Below are 23,344 nucleotides of genomic sequence, written 5' to 3' on the forward strand. Positions count from 1 at the left end.
TCCCATGGTTCCGTATGATAGCTCTTTGTCCTATAGTTGGTAGTTTCAATGTTGTTGTGGGAGGCAGCACGCACAGGTCTGTACCTTATGCTTCCATCTTGGTTCTCCTGGGTCTGCTTCTTGAGTGTGTCTCCCATGGGTGCGAGGAGTTGAAGTCTGCAATTTGTTGGGTTAGGCTGCAAAAGTGCAGGTGGTCTTTTTGTGCCCCTGACACAGCTTGGATGGGAATGTAAATTGATTAGGGCTGGGTCTCAGGGGGTCACCAGGGCGGAGCAAATAGCAATGTCGTCTCCACAGCTCCTCGCCTCTCTGGGGCTCTGGGACTTCGAGTCCCCCAGTGCCGGCGAGCAGCTGTGCAACAGAGCCTCCCTCGCTTTCTGATGGCTGCAAGGCCATGCCACCTCTCCCCGTAGGGTCTGGTGCCTCATCCTCCCACCTGAACCAGCTCAGTGGATTTGAGAGTTTGTAAAAGAGCAGGCATTTCCTCTTGTGCCTCTGGCACAGCTTGGATGGGGATGTTAATTGAGTAAGGTGGGGTCTCAGGGAGTCGCCAGGGCAGAACAAATAGCAATGGCGGCATCTCTGCGGCTCCTTGCCTCTTCGGGACACCGGGACTTCGTGTCCCCCAGTGCCAGCGAGTGCCGGGAGCCGGTTCATCCTTGCTGTTTCAAGGGACCTGGCATATATGGCATACTGTTCTTAATATGTTTGCTCACCTTCTAAGGTAAATGTAAAGGCATGGGAGGAGGTAGGCCCAAGGAGCCTTATCCTTAACCCCACTGCAGCCTTTCCACCCCGGGAAATTGCAGGATTGGCAAGCTCTCCCTGGGGTGATAGATCAGGACTCAGGTAATCGCGGAAAGCGCCAATCCTACTCTTAAAATGGATTCAAGAGAGCATTTGGGGTTTTTTCTTTTTAATGCCTGCTTTTAAAAAATAAAAAAGGGGGAATTTGCCGGGAGCCGGTCCATCCTTGCTGTTTCAAGGGACCTGGCATATATGGCATACTGTTCTTAATATGTTTGCTCACCTTCTTGGCGCTATGTGTTTTAACCAAGGTCACCTCTCTGAGAAAGCTTGTTTTCCCAGGTAGGGATTTTCCCCTGAAGTTAGGGAGAGAATAAAACCCCTTAACTAAGTGCCAGGCGGGTAGTTAATCACTTTAACTACGAACAATCATGCTTAAGCTACATAATCTTTACTCCCTGGATTGGAGATAAGAAGCGCCCTAACCTTTGGAATAGAGATTGATAGGATTGGAATCAACAGGTATAAATACAGATGCAACAAGACAACAGGACACAGAACCTACACAGAACCTAGAGACAGAACCTAGAGACAGAACATGGCAAAAGATCCTGGACAGAAACTGGCAACAGAACCTAGAGACAGAACCTAGCGAGAGAACCTGGCTGAAGATCCTAGAGACAGAATCTGGCTACGGAACCTGGACACAGAACCTAGACACAGAACCTAGACCCAGAACCTAGAGACAGAACCTGGCTACAGAACCTGGTTAGAACATGGCAAGAGAACTTGATTAGAACCTGGACAGAACCTGGCTGGAGAACCTAGTGAGGGAACATGACTACAGAACCTGGCTGGAGAACCTGGCTGGAGAACCTAGCAAGAGAACATGGACACAGAACTTGGCTGGAGATTGTGGCTAGAGATCCTGGCAAGGCTGCTGATCAACTGAACACTGTCTCCGTGTCATTCCTTCTTCGCCGACTCCGTCCACACCTTTGGGGACCCCCGGACCTGCTGGGGTTGGACCCCAGCAAGCGAGCAGCTGCGTGCCAGAGCCTCCCTCGCTTTCCGACCACTGCAAGGCTGTGCCATCTCTCCCCATAGGGTCTAGGGCAGGAGTGGGCAAACTTTTTGACTCAAGGGCCACAATGGGTTCTTAAACTGGACCGGAGGGCTGGAACAAAAGCATGGATGGAGTGTTTGTGTGAACTAATACATGTTAACACTGCTGCTGGTGAAGGAGCAGAGGGGAGAGCAAGAGAACCCTCCGCTCTTTCGGCTCCGCGGGCCGGATAGAACAGCTGAACGGCCGGATCCGGCCCGCAAGCTGTAGTTTGCCCATGGCTGGTCTAGGGCCTCAGAGACCCGCCCCGAGCAATCTGTTTGAAAAAACCCACACATCCAGTTGCAGCCCGCCTGGCGTGCGACTGTGTACCTCTGTTTTTGGCGCCTCTGTAGCTCCTACTCAGTCTCACTGTGCTTCTTTCATTCCTTCCAGTTGTAGAACTTCCACTGGGCCAACTTCCCCATGGTTCTGAATGGTGTTTGTTTGTCTTATAGTTGGTAGTTTCAATGATGTTGTGGGAGGCAGCACGCACAGGTCTACTCCCTATGCCGCCATCTTGGTTCTTGGTCTAATAGTTTTTTGATGGAGTCTTTGGGGTTTTCTATGTATAGTATCATGTCACCTGCAAATAAGGATAGTTTTACTTCCTTTCCAATTTGGATATATTTTATTAATTCTTTTTATCAAATCACTATGGCTAGTACTTCTAGTACTATGTTGAACAGGAGTGGTGAAAGTGGGCATCCATGTCTTGTTCCTGTTCTTAGGGGAAATGGTTTTAGTTTTTGCCCATTGATTATGATGTTGGCTTAAGGTTTGTCATATAGGGTTTTTATTGTGTTGAGGTATGATCCCTCTATTCCCACTTTGCTGAGAGTTTTTATTCAGAAAGGGTGTTGGATTTTGTCAAAAGCTTTTTCTGCATCAAGTGATATGATTATGTGATTTTTATCTCTCAGTTTGCTTATGTGATGTATCACATTTATTGATTTGCGGATATTATACCATCCTTGCATCTCTGGAATAAATCCCACTTGATCGTGGTGTATGATCTTTCTAATGTATTGCTGAATCTGATTTGTAGAATTTTGTTGAGGATTTCAGCATCTGTGTTCATCTAGGATATCGGCCTGTAGTTCTCGCTCTCTTTTTTGTGTGTGTGTGTGGTGTCTTTATCTGGTTTTGGGATTAGGGTAATGTTGGCTTCATAGGAAGAGCTTGGAAGTGTGCCTTCCTCTCGAATTTTTTGGAATAGTCTGAGGAAGATAGGTTTTAGTTCTTCTTTGAATGCTTGGTAGAACTCCCCTGTAAAGCCATCCAGACCAGGGCTTTTGTTTGCTGGATGATTTTTGATCGCTGTTCCAATTTATTCAGTAGTTGTCAGCCTATTCAGGTTTTTTGATTCTTCTTGGTTGAGTTTTGGGAGCCTGTATTTTTCTAAGAATATATCCATTTCGTCTAGGTTCTCCTTTTTGTTGGAGTAGTATTTCTTCATAATCGTTTCTATTTCTGTGGGATTGGTTGTTTTTTCACCTCTTTCATTTCTGATTTTGTTTATTTGGATTTTCTCTCTTTGCTTTTTGGTGAGCCTGACTAGAGGTTCCTCAATCTTGTTTATCCTTTCAAAGAACAGCTCTTGGTTTGGTTGATCTTTTGTATTGGTTTTTTTGGTCTCTATTTCGTTTATCTCCGCTCAGATCTTTATTATTTCCTTCCTTCTGCTTATGCTGGGCTTTTCTTGTTGCTCTCTTTCTAACTCTTTGAGTTGTAGGGTTAGGTAATTTATTATCATTGTTTCTTATTTTTGTGATAGGCTTGTAGAGCTATGAATTTCCCTCTCAAGACTGCTTTCACTGTGTCCCATAGACTTTGCATTGTCGTGTTTTCATTGTCATTTGTTGCCGTGATGATTTTTATTTCTTCTTTGATCTCTCTGGTAACCCAGTCATTGTTTAATAGAATGCTATTTAGCCTCCAGGTGTTTGATTTTTTTTTATTGTTTTTATTGTAGTTGATTTCTAGTTTTATACCTTTGTGATCTGAGAAGATGCTTGATATGATTTCTATCTTCTTGAATTTGAAGAGACTTTGCCTGTGACCCAAATTTTGGTCTATCTTTGAAAATGACCCATATGCACTTGAGAAGAATGTATATTCTGTGGTTTGGGGTGAAATGTTCTGAAGATGTCAATTAATTCCATCTGATCTAGTGAGACATTTAGGATTGATGTTTCTTTGCTTATTTTTTGTTTAGAGGATTTGTCCAATGGTGATAGTGGGGTATTAAAGTCTCCTACTATGACTGTATTTCTGCCAATATCTCCCTTGATATTCTCCAGAAGTATTTTTATGTATTTGGGTGCTCCTGTATTGGGTGCATATATATTTACCAGAGTTATTTCTTCTTGTTGGATTGCTCCCTTTAGTATTATGAAGTGGCCTTCCTCATCTCTTTTTGTTTCTTTCACTTTGAGATCTAATTTGTCAGATATAAGTACTGCTACCCCAGCTTTTTTTTCATTTCCATTCACCTGAAAAACCTTTTTCCATCCCTTCACCATCAGTCTGTGTGAGTCCTTTTTTGTGAGGTGGGTTTCCTGTAGACAGCAGATTTTGTGGGGCAAAGACTTCCCCAAACCTCTAGATCCCGTTCTCGCATTTCCCTCTCCTGCCTGTATTGCAGACCTCACTTTTCCTTAGGCCAGTGGTTGGCAAACTGCAGCTCGCGAGCCATATGTGGCTCTTTGGCCCCTTGAGTGTGGCTCTTCCTAAGCCTTAGGAGTACCCTAATTAAGTTAATAACAATGTACCTACCTATATAGTTTAAGTTTTAAAAATTTGGCTCTCAAAAGAAATTTCAATCATTGTACTGTTGATATTTGGCTATGTTGACTAATGAGTTTGCTGACCACTGCCCTAGGCAAAATCTTACCTTTCCATGAGAAGGTGCAGAGCTCATCTGAGTCCATGTATTCGAGCTGCTAGAGACCCTGTGTTCCTGGATTCATAGCTGGTTGCTGGGTGTTGTGGTTGTAGAGACCAGGCTGTATAGGCTTCTAATAACAGCCACTCACCCCTTCAAGATGGCGTGGTCTCCACGGCAAACCTGGTCGCTCTGGAGAGATTTCAGCAGCAGTGGAGGCTTCCTGGTCAGGGGAGCCCATTTCGGCAGTCCCCAACAGTCCCTTGGAGGATAGGTGTCCCTCACCCACAAATATACACTCCTCATAACATCCCCATGCTCTCCTTTTATTCTCTCCCTCTCACAATATCTTGCAGACTGCCTTCCCGTCAGCAGCCATCTTCCCCTTCAGGATTAGTAGCTTTTTTTAGCTGAGTTTTGAGACCTCTTTGTTATTGATTTGGTCAATGCTGAAAGTTGCAAAACAGGCTAACTTGTCTCTGAAGGTTACCATCACTAAGATTGGGTTTGAAATCAAAGAAAGTTAGAATAACATGAGTTATTTGAAGGAACCAAGGCTCAGAGATGAGAAGAAAAAGAGAAATTTTTAAGTCATAAGAGATGTTTGAGAGAAGCTAGAGATTCTTGGGTCATAGCTACCCATGTGTAGCTCACTGTCCACACATCGAAATTCTGTCCATTCGATCTCCTTGTCCTCTTCACAGTCATTCTCACTATAATGGAAATATATTTCAGGGACACAGCTGAATGACTTAGAATGATTGTTCCTAACATCACCATATGCCTTTTATATTTTTAACAGTTTACTGCCAAAACCTCGGAAGATTTTTAGAATTCTCTCTCAGTGTATCTCTGTGTTGAAATATTGGTAGAGTTGTGGCAGAATATATGGGACAATGATCAGGCAGCACTCTGAGGAAGGAAAGTTTAACCTTTATTTCGCAGATCTGTTAGTCCAGGGGAATTCAGGATCCAAAGCCTGAACTGAACTAGTGGGGAGGCTCTGACCTATATATCTCCTCCTGTGGCAGGCCTCTGAGGGTCCCCGAAGCTCCATCCAAGTCAGTCTTGGGGGGCCTTGGGGTCATGGTCCACAACTCTGCCCAAGTCAGTCAGAGTGGGGAAGTAAGACTACAGTTTTAACCAGATACTGAACTAGGTTGCAAGCCCCTCGCCCCCATTTTCCTTTTCAGAGTCATTATCTTCCTACATGGCAAAGAAATACAATATTTTGGTCCCTCTTACTGAGTTTCTAATTACAATACAGTTACTCGGTAAAATTCCCAGACTCTCAATGTCTTAGTTTTCAAACAGGATTTAACGAATCAATATTTTTCTTTTTGTTTTAGATGTTTTTAATTTTTTGCTAATAATATTGTTTTTGTTATAATTTTTAAATACCTGAAGTCTATTTAAACAACTTTTGTCATTATAAAAGTAATAAATAATTTAGATCCAGAACATTCAGAAAATATTAAAATACAGAAAACAGAAATAGAGAAAAACATAAAACATCTTCATTAATATCACCATCATTACAAATAACAATAAAGTAATTGTTTTATTTCCTACCAGCCCCATTACAATATGTGCGTATGTATACAAATATGTATCTGTGTATATAGTATACTATATAATCCTATATAATAAAAGGGTAATATGCAAATTGACCAAATGGCGGCACGGCCTGTCACTATGATGTTCACTTTCCACCAGGGGGCAGATGTTCAATACAGGAGCTGACTCCTGGTGGTCAGTGAGCTCCCACAGAGGGAGTGCCGCTCAGCCAGAAGCCGGGCTGAAGGCTGGCAAGCCCAGCAGCGGTGGCAGGAGCCTCTCTCATCTCTGTTGTAGCACTAAGGATGTCCAACTGACGGCTTAGGCCCGCTCCCTACGAACATCCTCAGAGGGCTCCTGGGCTGCAAAAGGGCGCAGGCCAGGCTGAGAGGACTCTCCCCCCACCACGCTGCCCGCCCCGTGCATGAATGTCATGCACTAGGCCTCTAGTACTGTATAAATATCATACACTATTGATAACATTATAACTGTATATATGAACTATTAATTGCTGCATATAGTTCCTATCTATAGATACACCATAATTTATGTTTCTAGTTTCTCATTACCATATATTTAGTTAATTTATAAATGTTCACTATTAAAAATTTTGTGATACATGGTGTTGATGGTCAATGTATATAATGGTAAAATGACATGGTAATATTGTTTAATTCGTCTTTATTTGACTTTTAAGAAGGTTAGGTACATTTCAATTAGTTTATGAGCAATATTTTATTTTGTAAAATTGTCATTCACTTTGTGTTCAATTGGGGTATTTGCTTTCATTCAAAGTATCTTATAAATAAGTATATTAATTTCTTCCCTACTTTTATTTGGAAATATTTCAGAGGGAAGCTTTGTGGGAAGAGATTCACCAAAGAACTTGTATGCATAACACATGGACACTGATAATATTGTGGTGAAGGTGTGGGGCAAGGGGCAGGTGTGGGCTGAAAGGGGTGAATGGGGATAAAAAGAGTACAACTGTAATACTTTCAATAATAAAGATTTAAAACAGGTTTAACAAGCATCTTGATGTGTTTCCCCTACTAACCTCACTTTGAAAACTACTGTAGCAACATATCTATCACAGAACATTTTAACTGGCACAAAGTACACTGGGAGAAAAGAAAGAAAATTATTTTCCTAGTTTATTTATTTTTTTGTCATTTGCCTAATGTACAGTGTTTTAATATTTCTAATGTATGCAATTGTATTTTTACTTTTTCCTAATAGGAGTTTCTCATTATTCGCTGTTTCATCTTAATCTACTGTACTTTTAAACATTTTTTCTTTATTGATTAAGGTATTACATATGTGTCCTTATCCCTGATTGGCCCCAAACCCCTGACTCATGCCCTCACCCCCTGGTGTCTCTGTCCATTGGTTAGGCCTATATGCATGCATACAAGTCCTTTGGTTGATCACTTTCCTTTACCCTCACCCTCCCCTATCTTCACCCTGAGGTTTGAAGGTCTGATTGATGTTTCTCTGTCTCTGGATCTGTTTTTGTTCATCAGTTTATGTTGTTCATTATAATCCACAAATGAGTGAGATCATGTGATATTTATCTTTCTCTGACTGGCTTATTTCACCTAGCATAATGCTCTCCAGGTCCATCCATGCTGTGGCAAATGGTAAGAATTCCTTTTTTGTTTGTTTGTTTTTGTTTTGTTTTACTGCAGCATAGTATTCCATTGTGTAGATGTACCGCTGTTTTTTAATCCATTCATCTGTTGATGGGCACTTAGGCTGTTTCCAAATCTTAGCTATGGTAAATTGTGCTGCTATGAACATAGGGGTGCATATATCCTTTCAGATTGGTGTTTCTAGTTTCTTGGGATATATTCCTAAAGTGGGATCACTGGGTCAAATAGAAGTTCCATTTTTAGTTTTTTGAGAAAAGCCAATACTGTTCTCCACAGTGGCTGCACCAGTCTTCATTCCCACCAGCAGTGCATTCCTACCTTTTCTCCACATCCTCGCCAGCACTTGTCATTTTTTCATTTTTGATGACAGACATTCTGACAGGTGTGAGATGGTACTGCATTGTCATTTTGATTTGTATCTCCTGGATGATTAGTGACTTTGAGCATGTTTTCATATGTCTCTTGGCCTTTCTTATGTTCTCTTTCAAAAAGTATCTATCTAGGTCCATTGCCCATTTTTTTATTGGGTTGTTTATCTTCCTCTTGTTAAGTTGTATGAGTTCCCAGTAAATGTTGGAGATTAAACCCTTATTGGTGATAACATTGGCAAATATGTTCTCTCATGCAGTGGGCTTTCTTGTTGTTTTGTGGATGGTTTCTTTTGCTGTACAAAAGCTTTTTATTTTGATGTAGTCCCATTTGTTATTTTCTCTTTTTTTCCATTGTCCTAGGACAGTGATGGCAAACCTATGACACGCGTGTCAGAGGTGACACGCGAACTCATTTTTTGGTTGATTTTTCTTTGTTAAATGGCATTTAAATATATAAAATAAATATCAAAAATATACATCTTTGTTTTACTATGGTTGCAAATATCAAAAAATTTCTATATGTGACACGGCACCAGAGTTAAGTTAGGGTTTTTCAAAATGCTGGCACACTGAGCTCAAAAGGTTCGCCATCACTGCCCTAGGAGCTGTATTGGTGAAGAAATTGCTTTGGCATATGTCTGACATTTTGCTGCCTGTGGATTCCTCTAATATTTTTATGGTTTCCTGTCTTACATTTAAGTCCTTTATCTATTTTGAGCTTATTTTTGTGAATGGTGTAAGTTGGTGGTCTAGTTTCATTTTTTTGCACTTATTTGTCCAATTTTCCCAACACCATTTATTGAAGGGGATGTCTTGACTCCATTGTTCTTGCCTCCTTTGTCAAATATTAACTGAGCATAGTGGGTTTGGGATGATGTCTGGGTTCTCTATTCTATTCCATTGGTCTATATGTCTGTTCTTGTGCCAGTACCAGGCAGTTTGGAGAACAATGGTTTTGTAATACAGTTTGATATCCGGTATTGAGATCCCTCCTACTTTGTTCTTCTTTCTCAGGATTGCTGCAGCTATTCGAGGTCTTTTTTTATTCCAGATGAATTTTTGAAGAGTTCATTCTAGGTGTTTGAAATATGACATTGGTATTTTAATGGGGAGTGCATTTAATCTATAGATTGCTTTGGGTAGTATGGACATTTTAATGATGATTCTACCAGTCTATGAACACGGTATGTTCTTGCATCTGTTTATGTCTTCTTCTATCTCTTTCTTCAGTGTCCCGTAATTTTCTGAGTACAGTTATTTTACCTCCTTAGTTAAGTTTTTTCTTAAGTATCTTAATTTTTTTGGTGCAATGGTAAATGGGATTTCTTTTTAGTCTTTCTTTCTGTAAGTTCACTATTGGTGTGTAGAAATGCCATAGACTTCTTGGCTTTAATTTTGTATCCTGCTACATTGCCGAATTCATTTATTAAGTCTAAAATTTTTTGATGGAGTCTTTAGGTTTTTCTATGTACAGTATCATGTCATCTGTGAATGAGGACAGTTTTACAACTTCTTTTCCCATTTGGATATCTTTTATTTCTTTTTCTTGTCTAATTGCTATGGCTAGCACTTCCAGAACTATGTTGAACAGCAGTGGTGAAAGTGGGCATCCCTGTCTCATTCCTGTTCTTAGGTGAAATGGTTTATATTTTTTGCCCATTGAGTATGATGTTGCCTACAGGTTTGTTTTTTAATGCTTTTTTTATATGACATTGAGGTATGATCCCTCTATTCCCATTTTGCCAAGGGTTTTTATCAAGAAAGGGTGTTGGATTTTGTCAAATGCTTTTTCTGCATCAATTGATATGACTATGTGGTTTTTTCCTCTCAATTTGTTTATGTGTTGTATCACATTTATTGATTTGCGGATATTGTACCATCCTTGCATCCCTGGGATAAATCCTACTTGGTCATGGTGTATGATCTTTCTGATGTAATGCTGGATACAATTTGCTAAAATTTTGTTGAGGATCTTGGCATCTATGTTCATGAGGGATATTGGCCTGTAATTCTCTTTCTTTGTGTTGTCTTTATCTGGTTTTGGTATTAGGGTGATGCTGGCTTCATAGAATGAGCTTGGAAGTGTTCCTTCCTCTTGAATTTTTTGGAATAGTCTGAGGAGGATAGGATTTAGTTCTTCCTTGAATGTTCGGTATAACTCCCCTGTGAAGTCTGGCCCTGGGCTTTTGTTTGTTGGAAGCTTTTTGATGATTGCTTCAATTTCTTCCATAGTTATCGACCTACTGAGATTTTAGATTCTTCTTAATTGAGTTTCGGAAAGTTGAATTTTTCTATGAATATGTCTATTTCCTCCAGATTGTTGAGTTTATTGGAATAGAGTTGATCATAGTATTTTTTAACAATTATTTTTATTTCTGTGGGGTCTGTTGTTATTTCATCTCTTTCATTACTGGTTTTGTTTATGTGGGTCCTCCCTCTTTTTTTTCTTGGTGAGCCTGTCTAGAGGGTTCATCAATCTTGTTTATCCTTTCAATGAACCAGCTCTTCATTTCATTGATCTTTTGTGTTATTCATTTGGTCTCTATGACTCTTATTTATGCTCTGATCTTTATTATCTCCTTTCTTGTGCTCATTCTGGGTTTTCTTTTTGCTCTCTTTCTAATTCTTTAAGTTGTAGAGTTAGATGATTTATTACAATTTTTATTGTTGTTTTTTTTTTTTGTAATCTGCTGTATTTTTACCCCAATAAATTTTATATTAATGGACTCCTGTTCCTTTTTTTAAACATTATTGTCCTTGCAGTCTAATAAATGTACTATAGTGTTCTGAAATTACTTTTACAGCTTTTACTGGATAATAGATCTCTGTGTTGATTGTTTTGGGTGATTTCTTTTCCTTATATTCTAGCAGGGATTTTATTGGGTTATTCCCCATTACTCATTCCTAGGCCAAGTAAACTCTAACTTGGCTTGGAATGGACTAACCGTTTGGATATATCAATTGCATTTGGCCTTCTTACTGTTCTGGGTGGTGGGAATGTGGATGGACATAATTCCTTATACAATTTATACAGTATAGCAAGTACTGTTACTGTACTGTGGTTTGATTTATCCCTTTTCTTAACTTCCTCATTTTCTAGTACTTAGAATAAATGAAGTATCAAGATTTTCCAAGTATCTTGACTAAGTATCTCTTCACTATTAACTCGGGAGTTAAATGCAGGTCATGTTTTCTTTCATTGCCTTCCTCCCATATATTTTTCTAAATAATTGTGACAATATTACATATATACTTTCCAAACTAGAATGATTTTAATGAATAAATAATAACATTTTTATGGTTTATCAAATATATATATAGTAGAGGCCCGGTGCACAAAATTCATGCACTTGTGGGGGAGGCCCTCAGCCTGGCCTGTGCCCTCTTGCAGTCCAGGAGTCCTCAGGGGATGGGGAGTGGGCCAAAGCTGGCAGTTGGACACTCTTAAGCTGCTGTGGGTGTGGGAGAGGCTGCCACCACTGCCACTGTACTCACTAGCCATGAGCCTGGTTTCTGGCTGAGCAGCACTCCCCCTGAGATGCTCCTGTGTTGAGCGTCTGCCCCTTGGTGGTCATTGCATGTCATAGTGACTGGTTGTTCCACTGTTTGGTTGATTTGCATGTTAGCCTTTTATTATATAAGATATTATATTTATATATTAAAACACTAGAGGCCCGGTGCACAAAAATTTGTGCACTTGGTGGGGGGAAACCCCTCAGCCCGGCCTGTGCCCTCTCGCAATCTGGGACCCCTCAGGGGATGACCACCTGCTGGCTTAGGCCTCTTCCCCGGGGGATTGGGCTTAAGCTGGAAGTCATACATCCCTCTGGCAGCCTGGCAGTCCTCAGGGGATGTCCACTTGCCAGCGGGGAGCAGGCCTAAGCTGCAGTCAGACATGCTTAGGGCTGCTGAGGAGGCAGGAGAGGCTCCCAATACCACCACTGTACTGGCAACAATCAGCCTGGCTTGCGGCTGAGCAAAGCTCCCCATGTGGGAGCGCACTGACCAGCAGGGGGAAGCTCCTGCATTAAGCATCTGCCCCCTGGTGGTCAGTGTGTGTCATAATGACCAGTCATTCCCAGTTTTTCTGCTGTTAGGGTCAGTTTGCATATTACCCTTTTAATATATCGGATAGAGGCCTGGTGCACAGGTGGTGGCCTGCTGGATTGTCCTGAAGGGTGTTTCAGATCAGAGTGGGGGTCCCGCTTGGGTGCCTGGCCAGACTGGGTGAGAGGCTGAGGGCTGTTTTCAGGCTGGCCTGCGACTGAAGCTCCCAGCCTCTCCTTTTTTTCTTTTTTTTTTTTTTATTCTGGGATTTATTTACCTTCTATAATTGAAACTTTGTTGCCGTCACTGGCCCTCCCAGCTCTGAGGCCACGGCTGACTGAAAGCAGGTATCTGGGGTTTGTTTAGCTTCTATAATTGAAACTTTGTTGCTTTTGGAGCTGTTGCTTTCAGAGCTTAGAGCTGGGCCACAGCAGGTGGGGAACCTTGGCTTCCTCCATCACCAGAGCAAGCAAACCTCCTGCTCGCTTCAGCTGCGTGGCTGCCGGACGCCATCTTTGTTGGCAGTTAATTTGCATATCTCGCTGATTAGCCGATGGGAAGAGTAGCGGAGGTATGGCTAATTACCCTTTTGTCTTTTATTAGATAGGATATTTATAGTTATCAAATATCCTATATAATAAAAGAGAAACATGTAAATTAACCATCCCTCTGCTATGCTTACTAGCCAATCAGAGTGAGTATGCAAATTAACCTGAAAAAGATGGCAGGTTAATTTGCATACACAGGCACCTGGCAGCCAGGGCCATGCTGGGAAAGTTCTGGCCCCATGGCCGCTTGCTCGCACACTGGCGCTGGGGAGCCAGGAGCAGGGAGGCATGTGCAGATGCTGGGGAGCCAGGGTCAGGCAGCGTGTGTGGAAGCCGGGGGCGGGGCTTGGAGTGCAGGAGCAGGCACCAGAGCCAAAAGGCCTCTGTCCCCAGGACAGTCTAGATAGGTAGGTAGGAGGATAGATAAGATGAACATATGCATGAGAAGACTTATAAGAGGATATTTAAAGTGTCTTACATTTTGGTGTGCTTATGCTTAACCCTGTGATTAATGACTTTACATTTAATATTATTGCTTATTTTATTAATATAAATCCTAGAAATAAAATCAGAAAGAATAAATATTTTAAGATTATCTGTGTGATATACACACACATGTAAAATGTCAAAAGGATGCGGTATTATCAGTATCCATGTAAATGAATATTTGTTACATTTATCCTCACAAATATTGAGTATTAAAATGATTTTTCTACTATTGCTTAATTTGGTAGGAAGAAAAAGATAACTTATTGTTTTGATTTGTATTTATTTGATCCCTAGTCAGTTAAAATATATTTTTTCTAATGCTTATCCATATGTAGCTATTTTCTGCAGAATAACAGTTAAAGCTCATAATCAACTTACCTACTTTTATTGCTGTTCACACTTTATTAATAATAATAATTTTACTCAAACTATTGCTGCTAGTATATTGTACAGATAAAAATAATTCTTAATTTTAATCAATTTTATTTATTTCTATATTTTATAGTAAATTTTAAATAATTCTAGTTCAAAAATTCATTTTACATAATCAGCAAATCAACATTGTAGTTACTCAGTAAATTGTGTTGAAGTGATAATGAAATTAAATTCTCCCCACCCTTCAAGTTCAATCTTGCTTTTTGCAAGAGCAATGGGAATGGAATCAAATACTATATCAGTACTCAGCTTGACTGATTTTTTTTTCCAGAGAATAAAAGACCATGCCTTGAATTTACAAAGCTATCAATGAAGGATTCCTTCAGTGATTTGTTTAATCCCCAAGTGAAGATGTTTTTGTTAATGTATCCAAAGAACAACCTAAACTGTCCTGAGCCACTGTTGGAGCAGGATGATTCACTTAATGTTAAGTTCAACACAAGTAAGAAAACAGTCTGGCTTATTCATGGATACAGACCACTGAGCTCCATTCCATCATGGCTTCCGAACTTTATAAGGATTTTGAATCATCATGATGTGAATATAGTTGTAGTGAACTGGATCCGGGGTGCTACAACGTTAATCTACAGTAGAGCCGTTAAAAACACCAGAAAAGTTGCTGTGATTTTGAGTGAGTACATTCAGAAGCTGTTGGTAAGTCTGGAATGTTATGTATTATATACGTTATACAATATACAGTGTCTTATGCAAGACTACAAACTGTTAAAGAATGCTTTTTTCATATTTTAGTGCTTAATGCTTTTTTCTCAGAATTCAGAATTATTGCTTGATATGCTAATGTATGCAGCCATCCTTTTTTGTTTATGTAAATGGATAATTTTATGCCTAGACATGACCTGTCTTAATTTAAAAAAATATGTTAAAGACTAAGTTATTGTGTTTTATCTTTTAGGATTTTAACTTTTTAAGTCTATACAGATTTCAGGATAAAGTAATGATTCTATATAGACATAGGAAATAAACTATATAATCATTAGATACTTTAAATAGTTTTTCTAATGTATGGCTAGTATGTTTATAGTTTATAGTTAATCAAGTGTGAATTGGTAAAAATTAGAGAAAAACAACTGAAAAGTAGCTTATTTCTGCCAACCTTGGAGGCAGGTCTTAGTTTCATTCATATTTGTCCAGCAATTCGGTCCAGGGTTGGGTGAGTGAAATAAATTCAGGACAGTTTTAGGTCATCTGCCTTTACTAAGTCAATCCATATGGAGATCCATGTCTGTTCCAGAGATAGGTGGTGGTGATGGGCACTCGAGAGAAAGAAGGATATTTGATTTGGGGACATTCATAGCCTTGAAATCTGCCTTTGAATTGTGTTGGGCTTAACTTCCAAGTCTCTGCTCAAATTGAGCAAGCATGTCACATCCAAGTAGTTACATGCAGTGGTTAGGACAGCCGTGGGCAAACTATGGCCCGCGGGCCGGATCTGGCCCGTTTGAAATGAATAAAACTAAAAAAAAAAAAAAGACCGTACCCTTTTATGTAATGATGTTTACTTTGAATTTATATTAGTTCACACAAACACTCCATCCATGCTTTTGTTCCGGTCCAGTTTAAGAACTCATTGTGGCCCTCGAGTCAAAAAATTTGCCCACCCCTGGGTTAGGAGCTAGACTGGAGGGTTTCAAAGACCCAATCCATCTCATCATCTGTGTGACTTTTAGCAATTGCTTAAGCTCTCTGCCTCATTTCCTTAGCTATACGTTTGGAATAACAAGACATTATGTCAATATTTAACTTTTAAATAAAATTAATTCTTAACCAGTGCCTGCTATATAATAATCATTGGCAAAAATCATTTATCCTAATTAATATTTATATACTTAAATGTGGACAAACCCAAACCATCCCTCTAGAGAGAGGTAATTGATGCACCTGTTTTTATGGATAGTCTATGATTTTCATAATTGATTGTTTTCCTTACAGCAGTGCTCTTTAATTAACATGCACCTTAAAGTATGGAAAATGTGAATGTGAAATAGAAAAATTTAGGAAAATTTGTAGTTTCGATATGTTTCAAATTTAGGAAAATTTGTAGTTTAGATATGTTTCTAAGAGTGGCTTTGCTTGCAAAAGCTTCATATTAAGGGGAAGAGATGAAAGGACCAGTAGCACTAAACTTTAGAGAGTGATACTTCCTCAGGTTTCTGGGAACTGCTCTGAAAATTTTGAAGAAAATTATCACCCGGAGCTTGAAAAGCCTACGTCTAATTTCTCATTAGAAATAAATGCTCTATATCTTCAATAAGCCATTGGATGTGTCACTGTGTAAAATGGACCCTCACTTGCTTCTTGAGAACTTGGGGGAAGAAATTCTCCCTCATTTAAGCTTTTAATTGGCCTCCTCCCCCACCAAGGAGGGGTGTTTGAAGTTCAGAGAGGAGTCTAAAATTTGGGCTTGAAAGATCAGATTTCATTGTTCTTTGATGTGATCTGGGGAAATCACTCAAAAGCCATGAGTGATTTATCATCTCTGAAATGAGGATGATGATTCACACTGTTCAGTCTTCCAAGAATATTTGACACAATCTGATGAGAATATATTTTGGAGTTAAACAGACTTGGACTAGAAGTACACATTTTTCCCTTTTAGAAATAGTACATTTGGCTTTGGGCAACTTAAGATCAAATGATATTTACTCTGCATTTATACATTCTAGGAAAAATAGGATAACAATAAATGACTCACAGAGCTAGTGTGAACATTAAATATGAGATTTATAAAACACTTGTCAAGGTAGCTAGGACAAAGTAAATCCCCAATAATGTCTAGTTATTATTGTTATACAATGATTTACTAATTAAATGTGTTATTTTGCATATATTATTCTAGATAATAGGTGGCAGAGGTTTAAGTGGCCAGAACGACTGGAATGACCAGACGCTATAATGTGCACTGACAACCAGGGGGCAGATGCTCAATGCAGGAGCTGCCCCCTGGTGGTCAGTGTGCTCCCACAGCCAACTTCCCCAGGCTGGCCAACCTCCCACAGTCCCTTCCCCCAACTCCCAGGCTGGGACAGGGAACTGGGGGTGAGTGGCGGTGGACGCAGCCCCTTTTCCAAGGGGGCTGAGGGCCAGCTCCCTCCTTGGGGCCAGTGGCCAACCTCCTGTGCCCTGTCCCTCCCCCCAGCCAGCAGGCCCTGATTGACCCGCCTGCCCGCCTTGGTGGTGGCGTGGTGGCGAGGGAAGGAGGAGGGGGGAGGTAGGGAACCGCACAGTGGCGAGGCGCTGATGATCAGCACCCAGCATCTGTTCCTTCTGCGCCCAGCCAGACGACCATCACCTCCTCTCCGGCCCAGCCCTGATCCGCCTGGCCCCAATTGTCCCTGATTGCCGACCAGGCCTAAGGACCCCACCCGTGCATGTATTTTGTGCACCAGGCCTCTAGTTTTTAAATAAAAATTTAATGTAATTATTAAAAATGTGTAGAGAAAAATCAGATATTTCATGGAAGAAGTTGAACAAAGATAGTTGTTTTAAAATTATAAAATCTTATTTTCTATCTTTCAGAAACGGATTAAACTACAAAAAATAACAAATTTTAGAATATTGATGCAAAAGGTATAACTTGTGATTTTATGAAATGAAAACTGTAACATTGCACTTTCTATTGCAGAAGCATGGAGCATCTCTTGATAATTTTCATTTCATAGGTATGAGTTTAGGGGCTCATATTAGTGGATTTGTTGGAAAGATATTTCAAGGTCAACTTGGAAGAATAACAGGTAAAAATTTTTAAATAAAATTAATGTGTTTGCATATATTTAAGCATCAGCAATTACTTTATTTAAACTTTAATAGATATAATATTTAAGCCATAAAAATAATGCACAAATATTTATTTTTTCTATATTATATTCAAATGTTAGTATTTATTTTAGTTAGATTTAAAAGTCTTGTTTGGTTCTTAGATGAGCATATTACCCTTATAGTATTGAAAAGAATCAGATCAACTTCTGCAGCCCCATTTGAATTTTAAAAACACGTCATAACAATACAAAGAAAAAGTTGTTCCATTAAATATAAAGCTTTTTTTAACTGAAAATATAATAATGTGCTATATTTAATTTCAAAGAATTTGATGTATTTCAATACTTTTAAAAATTTTACTGGAACAATAGGAGAGTTGGGAGTTGGTATTTAAATTTAAGGGATTCCAGATCCTCTCATATTTTCATAACAAAGTTACCTCATCCGGTAAGCTTGATTACCAAATAATGCTGACATGGATTTTCATGCTTCCCTTTAGGAATGCTGGTAAAATTTTTTAGAATTACAGATTTTCTTTGTACTGGAAGACTTCCATTTATGGTAGGGATGAATTGGCCATAAGGCCACAGAGCATGGCTGCATAGGTTGAGCTCTGTGCATCTCTAGGATACGATGGAAATGGTGCTCCCTTGAGTTCTTGTGTCCTCAACCACTCAGCACAGCCACCCATCATGGGAGAATCAGGGCCATCTGGTCTTCCTACCTCTGAGGTGTAGCCTAATTAGTGAAAGAATCTGAATTTGAACGCAGGGCTTCTTTTTCTCTGCTTGCCATCTTCTACAAGCATGTATCAGTTTTCTGGGGACAGTGGTGGAAGTGGCTTAGCTAGGCAGGGCAACATGCTTCCACTGTGTTAGTGTAGAGTTGTTACTGGAAGGTGGTATCCAGTTTCTCTCTCTGCTCATGATGCCATCCAGCCAGTAAGGCCCCATTTCTCAGCACCAAGTGGTCTAGGGGTCCAGGTGGTTTTCCAGACCTCACAGTTGACCTAAGTGCCAGTCAGTGAGTATTTCATTTTAATTTTTTATTATTTTTAATGTTTATTTTTCAATTACAATTATATAATTTTCAGGTATTCAGTATAGTGGTTAGATGGCTATATAATTTCGAAGTGACCTCCTCCAATAATTCTAGTACTCACCTGCCTCTAGAATAATGGTGATTTGAGAACTGGTAGGATATTTACCCTCCCCAACCAGTTTAGCTTTTTAAGAATTAAGGAGATTGACGTCTATAGAAGATTTTTAATAATTTCAACTGTAAATAAAAGGTAATAGAGTTTTTAGGGAAGTTAAGCAAAAGGGGGAGAGGAATGGATAACTAGTACAGATTGTTAGGATGTTTACAAGCCTTTAGTATACCTTCCTTACCTTGATCAGTTTTAATGTCATTCTCATTATACAGATGTGAAAACTGAGGTTAATTGAATGAATGTGAAAGTGTTAAAAAGTTAGCAACAGCTAAACCAGAATTTACACGAAGGTCTCTAGCAGCCAAAGCCCATATTTTTTTTCAATCGCCATGCTAACTCAGTTTCAACTGGTGGTAAACCTACTTTATTTTAAGGTGTGTTTAATCACATATTAGTCCAATTTAAAAGGTTATACATGTCAAGCAATTATGAAAGTTTACAAGTCCAGTAAATGTGGAGCTTCTACATCAGAATCACTTATAGAAAGAGAGAATTTTCTGCCTTAGTCAGTAAGTGGGCTAAATAAACAAGAATAATAGAAGGGCCTGAGATAATCAACATTATATTTTACTTTAAAAATCTCTTTTTAAGATGATGTGTCTTCCATTGTGTATATCTTATCAAGGCATTGACTTTTATCTCCTCCCTCCTTTTTTTGGCACTATCCAGAAGATCATGAGCCTAGAGCAGTGATGGCGAACCTATGACACGCGTGTCAGAGGTGACACGCGAACTCATTTTTTTGGTTGATTTTTCTTTGTTAAATTGCATTGAAATATATAAAATAATTATAAAAATATAAATCTTTGTTTTACTATGGTTTCAAATATCAAAAAATTTCTATATGTGACCCAGCATCAGAGTTACGTAAGGGTTTTTTCAAAATGCTGACACACCGAGCTCAAAAGGTTCACCATCACTGGCCTAGACTTTTTACTTAGAATTTAAAATATATCAGAAATGTATTCATATTTCATGGAACTTTTAATATATTTTTCTTATGTGTGTGGTAAACTTTTGTGAGAAGTAAATGATAAATAAATGTTTATTTAAATATAAAACAGTAAAAAATGTATTTCATCCCACAGCCCAAATTACATCTGATGCTTAACATTATTTTAGACCTATAGATAGACCCAGGATGAACTAATAATGCACAGGATTGGGATTGATTTTTCCCCCTTCACAAGTTGTAGTAGTTATTTATTATTAAAGTTCCAACATTTTTTCCTAATTACTTCTTAAATAAAATTGCTAAAACCTACAATATTTTGTTGAGGCATCTCTAGTGATACTTAATACTGTATTGTTGATAAACTCTGAAAATTGGTAAAAAGTATCCTATAAAATAAAACCCTAATATGCAAATAAACCAAATGGTGGAATGACCAGTCGCTATGACAAGTACTGACCACCAGGGGGCAAACTCTCAAGGCAGGAGCTGCCCCCTGTAGTCAGTGGAAGTGCCGCTCAGTCAGAGGCCGGGCTTATGGCTGGTGAGCCCAGCAGCAGTGGTGGGAGCCTCTCCCGCCTCTGCTACAGGTAGGCAGTAATGAGAGAGGAGTACAAGACTGCGAGAGCCCCGGACTGCGAGAGGGGTGTCTGACTGCTGGCTTAGGCCCAATCCCCTAACCTGGCAGGTGGACATCTGCCTAGGTGTCCCAGACTGCAAGAAGGCACAGGCCTATGAATTTCATGCACTAGGCCTCTAGTTATTAACATAGTAAAGATACTTGCTATTCATCCAATTTTATTTATCATTAAATTTGTTTTTAGACAGATTTAAGCTAAAACTATAGAGGTTTATATTTATGATGTAATAATAATGCAAGCATATGATCTGGTGAACATTATAGTAGAACTTGAATAAGAGATTTATAGTTTCTTTGTTGAATTTCAGGACTTGACCCTGCTGGGCCACAATTCTATGGAAAACCATCAAATGACAGATTACATTACACTGATGCAAAGTTTGTGGATGTCATCCATTCTGATACTGATGGTAACAATGCAGAATTTATTGATTAATTATTTGAAAATGAAAAAAGGGATGTAGACACTTAGAAAGGAGAACCTAAAAAGAGAAAGAGTAGGAGATAAAGTGATGATACATCTGTAACTATGTAGTGAGTGTATTTACCACAAGCTGTATTTTTTGGAGTTAGTGAAATCCTGTGGTGTCTATTGGCACTCTTTGTTTTCAGTGTCCCAACTTCAGGTTTCAAGAACTATCATGTCATCCAAAAAAAAAAAAATTAAAAATTATAAAAAATATTTCATCTTGATTATTTTATTGAGAGTTTTATTGATTTGATCACGATTTCCTCCATGCATATTGTATTTAAGTTACCATTCTCTCCACTCATTTTCTAGTTTTATCAACTAGAACTGAGCACAGCAATTCAGGCATAGGGAAGGAATACTTTTCCCTACTGGTAGGAAAATAATTTATTTATTCTTCCTGAAAATGTCTAATAGACTATTGATAGTTTTGGCCAGAATACATTGGACAGACACTTTCAATGAATAATTTAAATATTCATTGAAATCTGATATCTTTGACACTGATTATAATAATACTAGTGGCCTTGTGCATGAATTTGTGCACATTGAAAGGAAATTAATTAGAAGAAATATTTTAATATCACTATTTGCCATTTCTCTATAATAGAAGTGTCAGAGATGAAAGAAAATTAGTAAATGTGAAATAATATATAAATTATATATAAATGAAAATAATATATAAATTGATTAATAAATAAATAATAACAGCATGATATAACAACATTTAAAATAGGGTTGAATGTATCCCGGATAGAGAGATGAAATCCATAACACTGCATCTGTGTGACTCGTGTCCTTACATTTTGTCTAGTATTATTGTTTTGTTTTTTTTTAAATATATTTCTTTATTGATTTCAGAGAGGAAAGGAGAAGGAGAGAGAGATAGAAACATCAATGATGAGAGAGAATCATTGATTGGCTGCCTCCTGCACACAACCTACTGGGGAACGAGCCCACAACCCAGGCATGTGCCCTTGGCTGGAATCAAACATGGGACCCTTCAGTCCACAGGCTGATGCTCTATCCACTGAGCCAAGCTGGCTAGGGCTTGTCTAGTATTATTGTTGATTACACTGTCATCTCTGAGTCTTAAGCAATATCCGTTCTTTTTCACCATGTGAAAAAGAATAGGACATGTCATTGCATATAATGTAGGAAACAGGACACAGTGGGGCCTTGACTTACGAGTGTCCCTACTAACGAGTTTTTCGAGATATGAGCCGTCTCTCTGCCGATTTTTTGCTTTGAGTTGCGAGCTAAAATTTGGGTTTCAAGCCAGCTTCAGATACCCCACCGCTAATTGGCGCAGCGAACATCACAGTGAATGCCACAACATCAGCCCAGCATCACGTGTCTCACTCATTCACTTTAATGATTTGACATATGAGTAATTTGAGTTACGAGCTCCGTCACGGAATGAATTAAACTCATAAGTCAAGGCCCCGCTGTACTGATTTGTTTCATTTTAGTGGCGTTTGGATTATTGGGATCTAGTTTACAATGAACGATGCCAGCTTCTTTTGGTTTCAGAGGTATGTGTGACAATAGTTGATCTTCAGACATATTCTGTTAATGATGCCACTTTCTTTAGGCTTCAGAATGTCAACAAAAATAACCAAATTTATAATCGACAATGACAGATCGAAACACATGTGCCAGCGGGAGCTTTTATGTGTATTGTGCATGTGTGAGTTGACTTAGCCTTTTATATACATAGAATAAAACTTGCTTAATTAGACCTGCTTTCTGATTTAGCTAAACTTTTTCCAGCCTAGTGAAGCATCCCAACTTCTCTTTCAGGTGATTGTCAGCAACACAGCAGTAAATATCAACACAAAGCAGATTATTATTGTAGATCACGCAGGGAGAACAAAGGATAAAATACTTGACTGTAGCAGTGTTTGACTATATTCTGCGCAGTGAGAAAACTTGAAGTCATTTTCAAGGTCCACCATTTCTTTTTTTTTTTAATATATTTTTATTGATTTTTTAAAATGTATATTATTGATTTTTTACAGAGAGCAAGGGAGAGAGATAGAGAGTTAGAAACATCGATGAGAGATACATCAATCAGCTGCCTCCTGCACACCCCCTACTGGGGATGTGCCCACAACCAAGGTACATGCCCTTGACCGGAATCGAACCTGGGACCCTTGAGTCCACAGGCTGACGCTCTATCTCCTGAGCCAAACTGGTTAGGACAAGGTCCACCATTTCTTACTTCTTTTCAGTTGGGCTAAGTTTCTAAACTTTCCAAATATCTGTTTTTCAGCTAATGAAAAGAAAATAGGATTCTACTGAGTCTCCTACCTACCTACTCCAGGACTTCTGTGAGGATCAAATGAGATGAGGCACATAAAAATGCTTCACAAACATTTGGTTAAACTGTAAAATGTTTGCACCTGGCTATAAAGCAAGTCATGTTCCTGGGCTGAAGAAACTCCAAAGGAGG

The 23,344-nt window shown here is 39.1% G+C and overlaps 1 protein-coding gene across 1 annotated transcript in view; it reads left to right on the forward strand.

Annotated features, from left to right (window-relative positions):
- The first annotated feature begins 9,463 nt into the window (after positions 1–9,463).
- Positions 9,464–23,344, forward strand: part of LIPI (lipase I) — a 67,936-nt gene continuing 54,055 nt past the window's right edge. The window contains exons 1-4 of the mRNA XM_036348502.1: positions 9,464–9,503; positions 14,110–14,492; positions 17,482–17,590; positions 20,729–20,830. Of these exons, the coding sequence (XP_036204395.1) occupies positions 9,464–9,503; positions 14,110–14,492; positions 17,482–17,590; positions 20,729–20,830 (634 nt within the window). The remainder of the gene's footprint in view (positions 9,504–14,109; positions 14,493–17,481; positions 17,591–20,728; positions 20,831–23,344) is intronic.

Source organism: Myotis myotis, unplaced genomic scaffold (genome assembly GCF_014108235.1).
Source record: "Myotis myotis isolate mMyoMyo1 unplaced genomic scaffold, mMyoMyo1.p scaffold_m19_p_2, whole genome shotgun sequence".
NCBI classification, from domain to species: domain Eukaryota; kingdom Metazoa; phylum Chordata; class Mammalia; order Chiroptera; family Vespertilionidae; genus Myotis; species Myotis myotis.